This window comes from Vespa crabro, chromosome 4 (genome assembly GCF_910589235.1).
Source record: "Vespa crabro chromosome 4, iyVesCrab1.2, whole genome shotgun sequence".
Classification (NCBI taxonomy): domain Eukaryota; kingdom Metazoa; phylum Arthropoda; class Insecta; order Hymenoptera; family Vespidae; genus Vespa; species Vespa crabro.
In genome coordinates this window covers 7,567,484-7,582,472 of record NC_060958.1, presented here as the reverse complement: position 1 = coordinate 7,582,472, position 14,989 = coordinate 7,567,484, and the positions used below count along the sequence as shown (strand labels likewise).

The 14,989-nt window shown below is 31.4% G+C and overlaps 3 protein-coding genes across 12 annotated transcripts; 1 reads left to right on the top strand and 2 right to left on the bottom strand.

Annotated features, from left to right (window-relative positions):
• The first annotated feature begins 12 nt into the window (after positions 1 to 12).
• LOC124423429 (gustatory receptor for sugar taste 43a-like) lies at positions 13 to 3,531 on the top strand. 5 transcript variants are annotated; one of them, XM_046961132.1, is made up of 9 exons: positions 13 to 187; positions 654 to 1,179; positions 1,250 to 1,451; positions 1,530 to 1,746; positions 1,850 to 2,183; positions 2,309 to 2,389; positions 2,474 to 2,748; positions 2,838 to 2,996; positions 3,122 to 3,531. In XM_046961132.1, the coding sequence occupies exons 2-9, from the start codon at positions 1,041 to 1,043 to the stop codon at positions 3,281 to 3,283; spliced, it is 1,569 nt and encodes a 522-aa protein (XP_046817088.1). In that variant the 5' UTR covers positions 13 to 187; positions 654 to 1,040; the 3' UTR covers positions 3,284 to 3,531. The 5 variants fall into 5 exon arrangements, with proteins under 5 accessions (XP_046817088.1, XP_046817089.1, XP_046817087.1 ...); XM_046961133.1 differs by having other exon boundaries at positions 649 to 1,179; XM_046961131.1 differs by lacking the exon at positions 13 to 187 and having other exon boundaries at positions 559 to 747; positions 856 to 1,179.
• LOC124423428 (myotubularin-related protein 3) lies at positions 3,483 to 10,935 on the bottom strand. Of its 6 annotated transcripts, none has more exons than XM_046961124.1 (17): positions 10,626 to 10,935; positions 9,659 to 9,716; positions 9,215 to 9,541; positions 8,872 to 9,058; positions 8,611 to 8,789; positions 8,337 to 8,538; positions 8,060 to 8,250; positions 7,792 to 7,987; positions 7,547 to 7,732; positions 7,295 to 7,459; positions 6,916 to 7,166; positions 6,595 to 6,831; positions 6,215 to 6,497; positions 5,513 to 5,614; positions 4,914 to 5,098; positions 4,480 to 4,781; positions 3,483 to 3,884 (listed from the first exon to the last, which is right to left on the bottom strand). In XM_046961124.1, the coding sequence occupies exons 3-17, from the start codon at positions 9,520 to 9,522 to the stop codon at positions 3,856 to 3,858; spliced, it is 3,003 nt and encodes a 1,000-aa protein (XP_046817080.1). In that variant the 5' UTR covers positions 9,523 to 9,541; positions 9,659 to 9,716; positions 10,626 to 10,935; the 3' UTR covers positions 3,483 to 3,855. The 6 variants fall into 6 exon arrangements, with proteins under 6 accessions (XP_046817080.1, XP_046817084.1, XP_046817081.1 ...); XM_046961128.1 differs by having other exon boundaries at positions 3,483 to 3,641; positions 10,626 to 10,934; XM_046961125.1 differs by lacking the exon at positions 10,626 to 10,935 and adding an exon at positions 10,111 to 10,432.
• A 336-nt stretch (positions 10,936 to 11,271) lies between these two features.
• On the bottom strand, positions 11,272 to 13,019 carry LOC124423430 (protein OPI10 homolog). The gene is made up of 3 exons (XM_046961137.1): positions 12,812 to 13,019; positions 12,485 to 12,614; positions 11,272 to 12,403 (listed from the first exon to the last, which is right to left on the bottom strand). Exons 1-3 carry the CDS (start codon positions 12,842 to 12,844, stop codon positions 11,973 to 11,975), a joined length of 594 nt encoding a protein of 197 aa, XP_046817093.1. The 5' UTR covers positions 12,845 to 13,019; the 3' UTR covers positions 11,272 to 11,972.
• Positions 13,020 to 14,989: the final 1,970 nt, after the last annotated feature.

Genomic DNA, 14,989 nt, shown 5'->3' with positions numbered 1-14,989 from the left:
TTCATTAAAAATAAAAAAAACTAATGAGATATTCCGTATATATATTATATGCATGATACGCTCAACAGCAATAATATATCAAGTCAAGCAAACCGTACAATTACAGAATGAGATATATATCAAGCTATTTCATCGAAAATTATATATGGATTGGTACGATCGAAGTTACGTTGTTTATTCAACCTAGGTGTGTTTTTTTTTTCGCAAGGTTCATCGTTGATTATCGGTAGAATTACTTTTTCCTCCGTACACTCGATGATAATGTAAAGTATATAATATTACTATTAAAAAAAAAGAAAAGAAGAAGAAAAAAGAAAAAAGTATAAATACAATAATAAAAAAGTGAAATTTTTTTTATCGAATTATCGTTACCCATACGATTTGTTTCGATGAGATAAATTAAAAAAACCAAAAAACAAAACAAAAAAAGAAAAGAGAATCAAATAAAACGTGAGAAAAAGAAACGTCTATAGTTAAGAAAATATTCAGTGTGTTATTAACATACATACATACATACATATATATATATATATATATATATATATATATATATATAATAAATAAAACTTTGTTTACTTTACAAGAATTTCATTCTATCTGCGTCCGTCCACCCACTAATGTAAACATCATATATAAATGTTTTTGAAGGATAGCCATCGCACGCTGAAGAGCCACTCGTTCAACAACAATAATTATCCGTCGACGATCTGACGCGAATGGATGGACACAACAAGCGATACAATAAAGGTACGCACAGTACGATGTACGTGGGGGTTCGTTTCTCATCGTTATTCTTTAGAATGAAAAGACATTCTTTCTAGTCCATACGTTCTAACACGAAGAATTTTATTTTAGTATTTACAAATAATAATAATAAAAAAAAAGACGAACTATAATCTTTAAATAATAGAGATAATCAAAACGCAAACATAATTACATATTTATTACTTTGATCGATATTCTAACGATAAGATTCCGATATTCTTCTTAAAAAGAAAGAAAAAGAGAGAGAGAGGGGAGGAGGGAGTAAACAAACAAACATGTATTTTCTGATCAGAAAAGAATTTTATGATAATACTATTTGCGAAGAAAATATTTTACCGGTGGAACGTGTAAAACGTGTAGAAGGAACCACTGAAGAAACTAAAATGCACGCGAAATGGAATAAACATGAGAACAGTAAGTAGGTATACTTATATAAATATTTCTAAATTAATATTTAATAAATCTAATTTAATGAAATTTTGAGGGAAACGAGGAAATGTTAAAGTAAGCAATATTAAAAACGAAAATATGACAGTGAACAGGACGATTGTGAATAGCGATATCTTTCAAGCTCTTTTTCCTGTTTATCATATCAGCAAGGTGTGTGGTTTGCTTCCAGTTCGTTTCACGAAACAAGCTCATGGCCGATACCAAGGTCATTTGGAAGTTTTCGATGTAATTTACTGGTAAGACATGTTATTTCTTTTTTTTTTATCCTTGAATAATTTCCTTGACAAATCAATCCATTCTTCGTTTCTACTCAGCATATTACTTCTTGGAGTTATCATGGGTTTAGAAGTTTGGGGTCTATGGCGAGAAATGAAAGATGGCTGGGAAAATAGTATCAGACTAAAATCTCATTCAGCTGTAATACCAACTTGTAGTGATATTCTTGGAGTAATAATACTGGCTATTATTGCTGTATTAGGTTCGCCATTTCGCTGGAAACACGGACAGATTGTTCTTAATAAGTTGTCCGAGGTGAATGGAAAGAATCTCATCGTGAGATTGTCCATGAAGTTTGTATTTTTCATTTTCTTCACTTCTTATTTTATTTCTCATTTCTGTTATATATGAAAATCAGATCGACGAAACATTGGGTATCGTTGAACCGAAGAAAACTCGTAGATATACCATTGTCCTATTCGCTTGCGCTCTTACCTATCTTGTTATAATAACGAGTCTCGATATGTGTTGGTGGGATCACTATTCAAAGGCAAATAAAAAAATGAGTGACAAGGGTCCGATCAACTATATGCCTATTTATTTCATGTATATGATCATCATTATATTGGAAATCCAATATAGTCTTATCACATACAACGTGTGTCAGAGATTTGTGAGACTTAACAAATGTCTCGAAGGTATTTTAAAGACAGGCAAGGTGACCGATCATTTTAGAAAAGATCTTGGCTTGGGTGAGTACTATACTTCTTCTTTTTTCATTTTTTCGTAATAATAATTAAAATACGAATCGTGTTGCGTAATCAATATCAAAATGATTTATACGATAATATTTTTTTCTATAAACCCTAACGCACAGCCGGTGATATTAAAACTCGAGAACAACCAGCTTCGTACATTCGTATATCCAAGGCCTTAGAATGGTATCCCGTTGGATTTGGTAAATTAATATTTATATAAATATAATAAACTAGATTGAAATAATTCGAATAGAAAAACTTACCGTATTCTGCACTTTTTTTAGAAACGAAAAATTTTGCAAATTATATAGCTCAACTCGTGACAGTGCACTCGTCTCTATGCGATACGGTTTCTTCTATAAATAATGCCTTCGGTCTCGTAATGGTAGTAATCACGCTTACCTGCCTCTTGCATTTGATTATTACACCCTATTTTCTAATAGATGAAGTCAATGGAAATCGCCAATGGTTATCCATCATAGATCAAACTTTGTGGTGCATCTTACATGTCACGAGAATGCTTATAATCATACAACCTACTTATTCCACTACCATTCAGGTGAAATGTTTTATTGAACCGTTCGGTATCGTCTGAATTTTAACAACACATAATGTTTACAACTTAAAAAAGTAAAAACTCGTTTACAGGCAAAAAAGACAGCCGTTCTCGTTAGTCAACTGCTTTCTTCTAATCCAGATGTGGAATGTAGAAAACACTTGGAGGTTTTTTCGCTTCAAATACTACATCGACCTTTGGACTTTAGTGCTTGTGGACTTTTCTCTTTAGATAGATCTCTCGTTACTTCGGTGAGCGAAAATGAATGTCGTTAGGTTTATTTTCATTCAACTCTTATTGAAAATTCTGTATAAGTTGATAGATTTCATCGATATCGCTCGTTATTCATAATATATTACTGGTGCCAATGTTTCAGATTGCCGGCGCGGTGACGACATATCTCGTAATTCTCATACAATTTCAAAAAGAAGATACTACGAAAGACGATGTAGATAACATTTTGAAAAATGCTACGCAAATTTTGAAAAATGCCTCGTCTCTTCATAATTTCACAACGATCAAACATAATAATACATAAATGTTCTTGTGATTTTTTTTTTTACAGACGTTATAAGTAAGTAAGTATTACATACACCATTGACGTCTTCGTTTAATTAATAAATTGAATTAACTTTGTACGTTCCAATAGAGTCAAATAATGCTCATTTCGGTATCCATTTATATGGACATAGTCAATTGAAATAGGCATACGGTAATTATATAAATATAGGCATGCGGCAGTTATACAAATAGTTTATATAAATACAATATTCTGTCCACTTTTAATTTATGCACTGATATACACATATATAATATTTATCCATGTTACAGTAGTTCGTAGATTTAATCGCCTCGTCCGTTGTTTCGTAGAACTATTTATCTGCCGTTTTACCCACCTGTTATAATAACAATAAATGTAATGGTGGATGAAATATATGTTTGGAATGTCCCCATGTAATGTCCGTACCGTTTACTTTCATGTAAAAATGTTGTGTTCGAAAATTGCTAATTACAGTAGTTCTATTGCCCAATAAATATATGCACTCTGTATAAATGTATATTATATAGATTGACCGATACTTTATGTCCGCAAATTCTCTTCGCATCATCTTATGAGATGAAAAGGAAGAAGGATACATCTAAAAAAAAAGTGTTGGCACTATACAAATGCGGTGGGATACCACGATGACATTTAATATTCCAATTCTCATACACGGCGACAATATACAAATACAGTTTCGTCGTAACGTTATCCCGCTGCTAATTAATTATACAATAGAGAGACTATTAATTAGCAGTAAGTCCCGCCTAGCGCCTAAAATTAGACATCAGTCACAGCCTATCCAAAACATGCCTCACCTTCTCTTGCTCTACTATCGTATCGAAATACCTAAAAACGGGAAACTCGAAGAACCTCTTTCAAAAGAAACCAAGAATTTTAGATCGAGTTACTCATAAGGTATATACAGCTTCGTATACTGACTCTTTTTTTTTCTTGCTGCTATACACTTTTCGTACAAATTATTACTCTAGCAATAAATATTAGATCATTTAAAGAACCTAACGCGTATCTTAGCAACGCGTACCTCATTTATGTATACGATACAAATTATGTATAAATCCGATAGCAATGATTACGCATCGGAAACAGATAATGCTCGGCATTATTGAAAGTGAGACCCAAACTGCATTTTCCAGTCGCGAATATCAAACCAAACGCTCAATTCACCGTACCTGCTGTAATGGACGGTTGTGATTTCTGATGAGCAGCCTGCAATAAATTGTCGCAGCAAGTATCCTTCGTCATCGAAATAGGTTTTGCCCTTTGATAAGTCACCAACGTTTCTGAATTAGATGATAGATCCGTTTCATGATCTACTTTATTCTGATGTCGAGCACTGCACTGGCAAGGACTTGTGTGATGATGAAGTCGAGAGAAGCAATCTTTGCAAACTCTTACAGGATTATAAAGTTGTTCACTGGGTAATGGCGTAGAATTTTCTGAACAATCCGCACAGAATATCTTACCGCAACATCTACAAGAATGGCATTAATTTTTATCCATTCCTTTTAATTATGCCATTCTTATCGATTAATTTCATTTCTTTTTTTTTTCCCCTTTCATCCACACTTTCTTGTTTCGAACATTTTCTTATATTATTGCATACCTGCAATGATGTTTACGTCTACCAAGCCAAAATTCTGTGTTGCAACCCATGCAACGATTTACTGCATGATCTGGAACCCAAAGAGTTGGAGCTGGTACCAAGTCTTCGACGGCTTCCCATGACATATCCGATGGTAAAGATTCTCCGTGTTCTCCAGCACTGCCCACTGAATCAGGCAGTGAACCCTGTAACTCGACAATTTGTTGCTCATCATTTTTAAAAAAATATCTTTACACCTCTCTGCACTCCTTCGATATATGAAAAAGAAATATAAATTAAATATGCAATGCCTCATAATTATTGACCTGTTTGTAAATTTCCGAAAAATGGATCGCAAGAAAACAAGTGTGATGTAAATAGCAGGAACGCAATGATATTCAATAAAATGTTTTGACCTATATATCAATAATCGGATTGACAAAATGGAAGCTTCTTTCTTCAGAATCTTCAATTAAATGTCTATACAATATGTAATATTCAATCAACAGGCGATCCATACAATTAAAATTTCAGTAACATACTTTCTGTATAAAGAAATACCATAGAAATTAAATAAGCCTGGAGCAATTTTAAACAGTTAATATTAATACTAGACTTACAATATCATCAATACGATCGGTATCTGCATTGTGGTTGCACACTTGTTTAATTAATGCTAGCCTTGTTGTATGTAATTCCTTTCGTAATGCTTCTTCCTTTAGCTAAAGAAACAGGTATACAGCAACTTTCAGTACAATATTCAAGAAAGGTGTTTTGAGAATAAGTCAACTAAAATCTGATGTTTATAAAAATTTGTGACATTTTATTATTTAAGTCAGTCATGGGCGACCTACATTCCCTGATTAATATTTTGAGTATCCAAAAGATTCATAAGAACAATTTACAACTCGCGTCTGGTTTTTCTTAGGTAATTGAAGATGAATATGAATTTTCCTTCTTTTTCAAATTTCAACGAATTAAGAAAAAATAAATATTTTATTGTTTTCAGTCAACATATAATTAATACTTAATGAAATCGTTCTTGCTTGGATAAAAAACTGTTAAGAAACATTTATGGATGGCGAAGTCCCTGCAGAAACACATGCATCAACAGTAAATGAGTGACGTGACACTCCAAGTATTAATTCACTCTCGCTGATAAAATTTCTAAAACAATTTTGTTAATGGATTTATGAAATAAGCATAACAGAATATAATTAAAAATATTTTTTAAAGGTAGCTCATGCCTGGCTTAAAAGTCAATGATGAGTGATCTTATATTAAAAATTATTAATCTTTTGTCTTTTTGATCGCTTGTATACCTTGTGCTCGACGATAATCTGTTGTACTCGTAACTGAACATCACAATGAATAACAGGAAGACCATCGACATCATCCAGCCTATCAGGATTATCTAATATAGCATCCTGGTGGGTTGGAGAAGCTGGACATATGCTACTTGGTGTTCTTGATATCAATGGAGCACTGGTATCACTGACATCGCTACCTTCGGTGTGATTACGATTACAGGAACAAGTACCTCGTCCCGTTGTGCCAGTTTCAATCCATGGTGAAATGCTATCTTGTCCTAGATTTGTTTGCAATCTGCAATTGATATACGTAATAAATTGACATTAATATTACGAATATTTTATACGATATTTTATACCCCCATAAAGTTATAGATTTTTTTAAAACGTACATTTCTTTCTCCCTATTTACAACACTAACAAGCGAATCATTGTTCGGTATTAATGTATCTGTAGAACTATCCACTGATGGATTAGCAGGTGACTCGCTCGATGCTTGCACTGTAATATACTGTTTGGTCTTAATGTCAGTCTCTGATGGATCTGCTTCTACAGTTTCAAATTTGTTATCATCTACGTTATTTACTATTTTTTCAGCCTCAACTTCCAAATTTAAGGAATCAAATTTTCTATAAAAGGAAATATTATTAACATAATTAAATTATTATATACAAAATATATCTATACAAGTATCTATTTAAATTATCACTTACTTTTCAACGGAAATACTTGGATCACTAAGTCTGCGGTGAAGGTAGGTTACATGATCGGGGGCGTGTATAAGATCTCCGTAAGAACGTGTTTTAGTCATTTGTCCTTGTGGTTCTTCACTTTCACCTCCTTCTATATCTATCATCGTAACTCTTTGCTTATCATCCCTAATACCAAGTGAGGATTCCATAGAACCTAAATATACTTCTGACCACAGAACAAGATCTCGTACATTACAACTCGGCCATAATACCTAAGAATAATTTATATAATTATATATATATATTAAATATATTTAATCAATGAATTTAATATGCTCGAAAATGTTAAAATACTTGGTGAACATATAAATTTAAAATATAAACAAAAGAATTATCTTACTTGATTTTTTAAAGGTGAATACAAATGATTAACAAACAAAGAAGAGTTAAGAAATCGCCATACTGAAAAAGTACGTTCTTGTATTCTTAATTGTAATCTTTCCTGTCTTGTGTTACATAAAAATGTACCAAAGAGTTGTGAATATGTATGCTGTGCTAATTTTACCTGTAACATAAATTAAAAATATTAATCTGTTTTTTATGTATACTTTTTACCGATACAATTTATTACAAAGAATTATATACGACTTACAAGATATGCAGGAGACATTTGAAAACTACACTGAAATTGTCGAATTAACTGATGTACACAATCAAGCCATTGTAAAAATACTGGGCAACGTTCGTTTGGATCTTCGCAACCGACTGTTTGTCCACAGCGATCAGCAAATTTATGTCCAAAGTCTAACCATTCTCTCTCACATAATATTTGAAATCCCTGAATTTAAAAATTGTCCGTGTATTCAATAATAAATATGGAAAGTATTGTGGTCTTACCTCCATAGTACGGTAATAGGGATCTAATAATATCTGTGCTAAGGCAACAATCTGTGGTGTCCTATCCCAACCATCACTACAATGCACTAATACTGGTCGTCCATCTCGTTCAATAGCTGATGCAACTGTAACTGCAGCGCGCAATAAACCTGACATATGCTGTAACCATCTTGTACCTTCCAACAAACTCAACCAACTATAACAATGCATATAGAGCATTAAATCATTCGAAAATAATTCATATTTATTTATTATTTAATTAACTCACTTTGGTTGATCAGCATCAGATGCACACAATTGTCTGACAGCATGAAAACTTTTTCTTATAGAATGTATATTTGCCAGATTCATAAACTGAATATCACAACTTGGATAATATTCAGGACATTCACAACCACCACCACGTGCTCTATTTGCTACAGCAGTTGTATAAGATCTAGCATCCACGATTAGAACTTTCTATAAAATGATTAAAAGAAAATTTATAAGTTTTATAAACTTTATATCATTTTTATTATCTTCATTTAAATAAAATTTATATTTACTTTTGTAACACTTGGAGTAATCGCATCATCTCCAACATCAGAATAGTTAATAGGTGAATCAACCATTGTGGATTCTCCTTTATCATAGGAACATGCATCAGACAAAGCTTTTAAAAGATCCTCATCTTCAGAACTTCTCCAACCCAACCAACCAACTTCTGGTTGACTGCTACGAGCTATTACCGCTCCATTGTTTACGTGCCTTAAAATAACAAATTTAATTGTAAAATATAGTAGATTAAGTGTTTATTAAAGTTTGTTTTTATCATTTTACCTCCAAACAACTGCAGGAATTCGTCTGGAACTTCTGAATTTAGCAACAGTCTCCAGAGTTTCATCGGAAATGCAAGCAGGAACCAAGAGTTGTGGCGGATAAGATGGACACATTCTATAATCCTTATTTATCTGACTTATGCGCCATGTACCATGAAGATTAAATTTCAATCGTTCCACCTTCATAATCATACAAAAGTGTTATAGAATAACAATCAAAATATTTAAATATAGATCATATGACATTATAAATTGAATTTACCTCTGAATTAAAAGTAGAAATATAAGAACTGTTATCTTTTCCAAGTCTAGGATAGTCTTTACCCTCTTCTATAGACCATGCGTAATACGCAAAAGCAAATATGTCCTCAATACTTTTACGTGGGTATGTTACTTTATGTAATCGTTTGAACCATTCCAAACAATGCTCGTTAGTGGAAAATGCACAGCTAAAACGTTATGACAATATTCTCCTGCTTAAAATGGTTACATAAGTCTGTGACAAGCAATACTAAATTGAGTTGTAACAGTAATATTTCATTGATTTATAGATCAGGCCATAGCATATTGAAAGTTGCTTAAATAAAACAATCTATCAACTATACCTCAATGATCGAGCATCTTTGCATCCAATATGCAAAAAGAAAATTTCTTTTACTTCTAATTGTTCAATAAGGCCCAAGGGTATATTGTAACAGGCTTTATTCTGTTGTAAGTAAAGTCTATAATTAGAAAGAGCCAAAACACCATCTGATATACGTCCCAATGCTACTACTGATTCTCCACTTAATAGTGTAAATGGGATTGTCAATGTCTGATCTTCACATTCGAAATGTGGATGTTTTGGAAATAATTCCGATGCATGCAGATGACAAATCGATTGCAAACTGGTCGGCTCTTCGGAACTCTCCATTTCCAATCTACTTTCCAATCTATAATAATAGAAAATACTTTTGTGAAATTGCTATTAACTTTTAATTTAACATAATATCTCTATATTTTTAATGATACAATCAGCATAATATATTTGTAATTAATATAAAATTTACCTATTATGAATGGTGATTCACAAGTATCTAAATATATAATTAGTTTAAATTCTGCTTCCTGTAATAAACATTATAACAATTTAATAAAATGATCAATTAAATATATTTCTGATTAAATGTAATAAATAAAGTGATTGCATGTCATTTATGGTAAAAATAATTGTAATGTTTGAATTTAATTGCTTCAATGATTTTAACTTTTGTATTCTTTCACATGCACGATAAAATATCTAATTATCACTATATTACATGACTGATTCGAAAAAAAGAAAAAAAAAAAAAAAACAAAAACAAAAACAAAAACAAACAAAGAAAAAAGAAAAAGGAAAAAAGAAAAAGAAAAATAAAAACATTAGATTACTAATGAACGTAAATATATAACTTAACGATATAAACAATTTTATATTATCAAACAAGCATCCACTTTCAAATAATATTTCAACATTATTTACTTCGATGAGAAATTCCGGAAACGCGTGAGTCTTTTTACTGAGAATAAATACATAAGCGTGAGAAAGTTTTCACGAATTCTTTAACATATAATAAAGGAAAGTATCCCTTGATACTTTATCTTAATAATTGAATGTTTATTTATCATTGCATCCTCTAATGAAATAACGAACGATATCAAATGATTACATTTCGAAAAATACGTTTCGCAAAAAAAAAAAAAAGTCATAAGAAATTTGAACGTGCAAAAAAAATGTAAACTTCGATTTGATAAATGTCAAAACATTAAATGTGAGCAAATCAGGTATCCTCTCGCAAAGACATCTTACTTTGGACTGCGAAGTTTCACCGCAATTGAGGGGGGAGGGGGGAGGGAAGAGGATAGGGGGTTGGGAGGGAGAGGGGGAGGCGATATTTGGAATTCCTGACGTCTCATACAAAATGCATCGACACTTATCTTAAAATCATGAAGGACTATTAAAATTTCTCGGGAAGAAACAACAGTATCCATCATTACCCTTATGGAAAAGTAATGTGTGACCTCGCTATACACGTAGATTGTCAGGCGCATGCAGGTATGGGATAAACGGCCGTGGAAAATCTCGCGAGCCCAACGCGATTAGTTTTCATTACGGAGGTTCATGAAAATGGCCCACATTGTATAAAACGATCTCCATCAACGTTATAACTATTTATTTATTCGTACGTCTTGGACAAACGGCGATTACGATCGATATATAAATTCGATTTATGATTAAATTTCTCTAACGAAACTCGTATGAGCGACGTGAAAGATATACTGACAGATCTCAATCTATGTACATTTTAAGCTACGTTCGCACTCACATATTACTGATTACTTGCGATATGGAACAAAGGTATACAAGGTTGACATTACATTGGATAATACATTTATGGGTATTCGCCCAACCATCCAATCACATTTTAATTTGTAAATGCTTTAAATATCTTCACCAATCATTATTCGTCGATTATTAAATAACGATCATATTTGAATCTTATTCAAAGCACAACAAATGTTTCATATATACTGTTACTGTGTATGTATAAAATTTTAATCTCATACTTTGACTCTTCCTTTTTTTTTTTTTTCGGTACTTACATACATTTATAAGTATCTATGCATTAATAAACTGAAGATATTTTTTTTTTTTTTTTTTTTTTTTTTAATTGAAAATTGAAAATTGAAATTAAATTTTACAAACGAAAATTTACATCATTCTATTTTATATAGTTTCATAATCTTATAACCATTATTTAACACATGCCATAACATTGATAATTTTAAAACATATCAAGAAAAATACATAGTCACTGTTCCATAGATATTAATCAACTGTAAACTGCATTAGCTATATGTTATATATAAATATAACATATAGTTAGTCTTAATATTAAATAAATCATTTTTATTAGACTTTGTCATTTTTTGACAAGTCTATTTGCATCCAACATATTATGTAATACAATGTAAATGCACATTTCTACATCAATCATGTACCTTATATAGCTTTGCACTGTCGCACTAAATGCATTATATTGATTATAATAATCTTATTATAATAAAATGAAAAAAAATAATATTCTTTTATATCGATTTAGAAGAACTAATATTTTTAACTTTTCTATTCATTCTTATTTAGAATATTGAAATATTCTTTCCTACATACATATTATGAAATAATTATTTTTTTTTCTTTCCTTTTTGTAAGAATATAAAACAAGTTTGATTTATATCGCGACATTATAATGTAAAAATATGAAATAATAAACAAGTATACATAATGTATGACTTGTTTTACAGAAATTATGAAAAATCTAACTAATAAACTCTGAATATTCATCACGCTTTCCAAAAATTTGGATTTTGTTGTAATCTTCTTTCAAAAGTTTCATACCATCCTTGTATGGTAGACAGTGGTACAAAATTTTCTGTAGAATTTGGAATTATCTGTGCTTGAGTTACAGAAAAACTGGAGACATAATTTAAGAAACTTGTAAGCATTTTTTGTACAAATTCTACGAAAGAATTTGTTGCTGCTTCAGAAACAGTAGCAGCTTGTTGCTCTATTACATTCAATGGTTCAACAGAAATTCCAATTTGTGCTACATGAGATATCTTGCTAACACCAAATATTCCTAAATTACTATTTTCAAATTCATGATTTTTCTTCAATGTTGATATTTTGAAAATGGCAGATGGTTTTACATTTGAAATAAATCCTAAAAATTGCCAGTTTGGTGGTGCATTTGAATCTGGCCAACTAAAATATACTGGAAAAAAAAAAAGTGAAAAATTAATAGTAACGCAAATAATTAACTTTATTAAATATTCTTAGAGTTATTGTTGTATACCTGCACCGCCCATTCCATCAGGAAATGGAACAGTACCTGTAAGAAACACTACAATATGATTTATGTTATCAGCATCAGGTACTGTAATTAAAAACTGATTTTCTCCAATTTGTTGAAAATCCGTCTGCACCTAAAAGACGAAAAAATATTCATAATAATAATTGAATATTTTCTAAATGTGGAGAAGATGTTAACAGCCAATAATCAATTTGACAGAAATTAAAACTCACGTATTTTTCAAGTAGACGTAAATATTTCGATCGAAGGATATTAATGATATCAAAAAAAAAAAACGATAAGAATATTATAATTGGAAAATATACTTACTAAACGACCAGATACGATTATACCAAGCATCATGAGACTGCAACTAGATCATTATAAGATAATTAGGTCATCACAATATAATATAATATAATAGTTGAATAATATTGTTCATTAAATGAACGTGTTTACGACGTTTTTACAGTTTCGATAATGCGAACGCCGCTAACAGCGATTTGTCATAGAATATGTAATTTGTAAGATCGGATGTCTCGACGGAAAAAAAAAAAAAATCAGAATCGAATATTTTGGTCAGTTTACAAGAATCGTATAAACCTTATTTGCAATTTACAAAGCATTCACAGGAAATGAAATTCAATGAGAATGTCCACGGGACAATATCATGCTAACAACCAATCAAATGTGATCTTTTCTAATTGTCCAACAAAAATAGTTGGCAATAATTGATAAGATTGTGTTTAAATTTTATCATAATAATAATGTAATAATTAAAACAGTAATAGTATTTTTTTTTTCAAAACTTAGACAACGTAATTTGAAAAATTAAAGGTTAAAATCATAAAACTATTTGTATAATAAGAAATCAATGAAAAAGAAGATATTATTTCTGTATAACAGTTAGTAAATGTAAACTAATTTATCATTTAATCAGATCAATAACAAAGAGAGATTATTTTTTATCTACAATTATAAGTATTTACATGAATACAATGAATAATTGACTTTCGATAAAAATCGAGCTTATATTTCAAAACTTCATGAATTTTAAACAATAAGATCAATGGTCGCGCTAAGAAAAGCGAAAGAAAAAAAAAATCGTTTGGATTCTTTGTTTGTACAAAACATGCTGCGTACGTAAAGATCGCACGATAAGAAAGTCGTATGACGTCGTATATACTCATACAGTATGACAATATATACACATGTCACATGATATAAGTATGTGTCATAATAACATATAATTTATAAACGATTGTATCATCTCAGTATCGGCTTCTTCGTCAGAAAACATTTTATCAAGATATTGTAACCTTTTATCCGATATTCTATTTGTCATCTTACCACAAGTCTCGTTAATACGTCGTCAATTCGTTTCTTTGTATTTCTGCGTTAAAGTAAAAAAGAAAAAAAAAAAAAAAAAGAAAAAGAAAAAGAAAAAAAAAGAAAAGAAAAAAAAACGGAAAAAGAAAAATAATTTCTTTTTGAAATACGTTTAAAAATCTATACACTCCTTCGACGCAAAAATGATTCTTCCCTTGTTTAGAGCGAATTGAATTTCTTAAGACGCCCACTCTATTAGAGGACGACGTAAAAGTAAGATTCGATCGACAAAGCGTAACAAGCTAGCGATACCATATTTGATCAAAAACCGCGTTCAACATTTTGCACATGGGACTCCCTTTTACTACGGAGGCAAACGGAGGCGATTAAGAATCGATTTGAAAGGTTATCGTGTGCCAAGAGTAGTAGAGAGGAGTGGAGAGCCAAAAGGGAAGTGAGGTGAGGAAAGGAAAGGAAAGAAAATCAAACGTCACCTCTACCCCTTCTCTTCTATTATCGCATATCATTTTCGAATCCTTGCCGCTACTTCAGGATAACTTCGATTGATTCAGAATAATGAATGATCAAATCAATGTATTGCTTCATACATATAAAAGGCTCTTCGCTTACACGATATTTATATATGTGATGTGATCTCATGAGGAATGACACAAATGTAATTTGCAGGATGTAAAATTCGAAAAGCAACGTGTCCGCCCCACCATCCAACCATCAACCATCATTATCATCATCATCATCACCACCACCATCACGACCACCACCGCCATTACCACCACCTCTTCCATCACCTCCATTGCCACCACTATCTCGTGGCCCCCTACCATCAAGAGACTAGAAGCAAGTAGTACTAGATGCTCGTTGTGGAGGAGGTGGTAAAAGGGAGTGGGGCGAGGGTCTCATTGTTGGAAGTTTACGTCATTCCTTGAAAAACCAGTTGTTTTGAGTCGGTCGGTGCGCGCGGGTAAGCGAAAAATGTCGTCCGCTGTTCGTCTTTGATCTGAAATCTTTCTCATTTATCCGAAAGTCGTCCCTATATATATATATATATACATATATATATACACACGCACACAAACACAGACGTACATACATACACATCATACATACATATATATATATGTATATATATATAGAGTTTCTATAATAAACGGAAATATC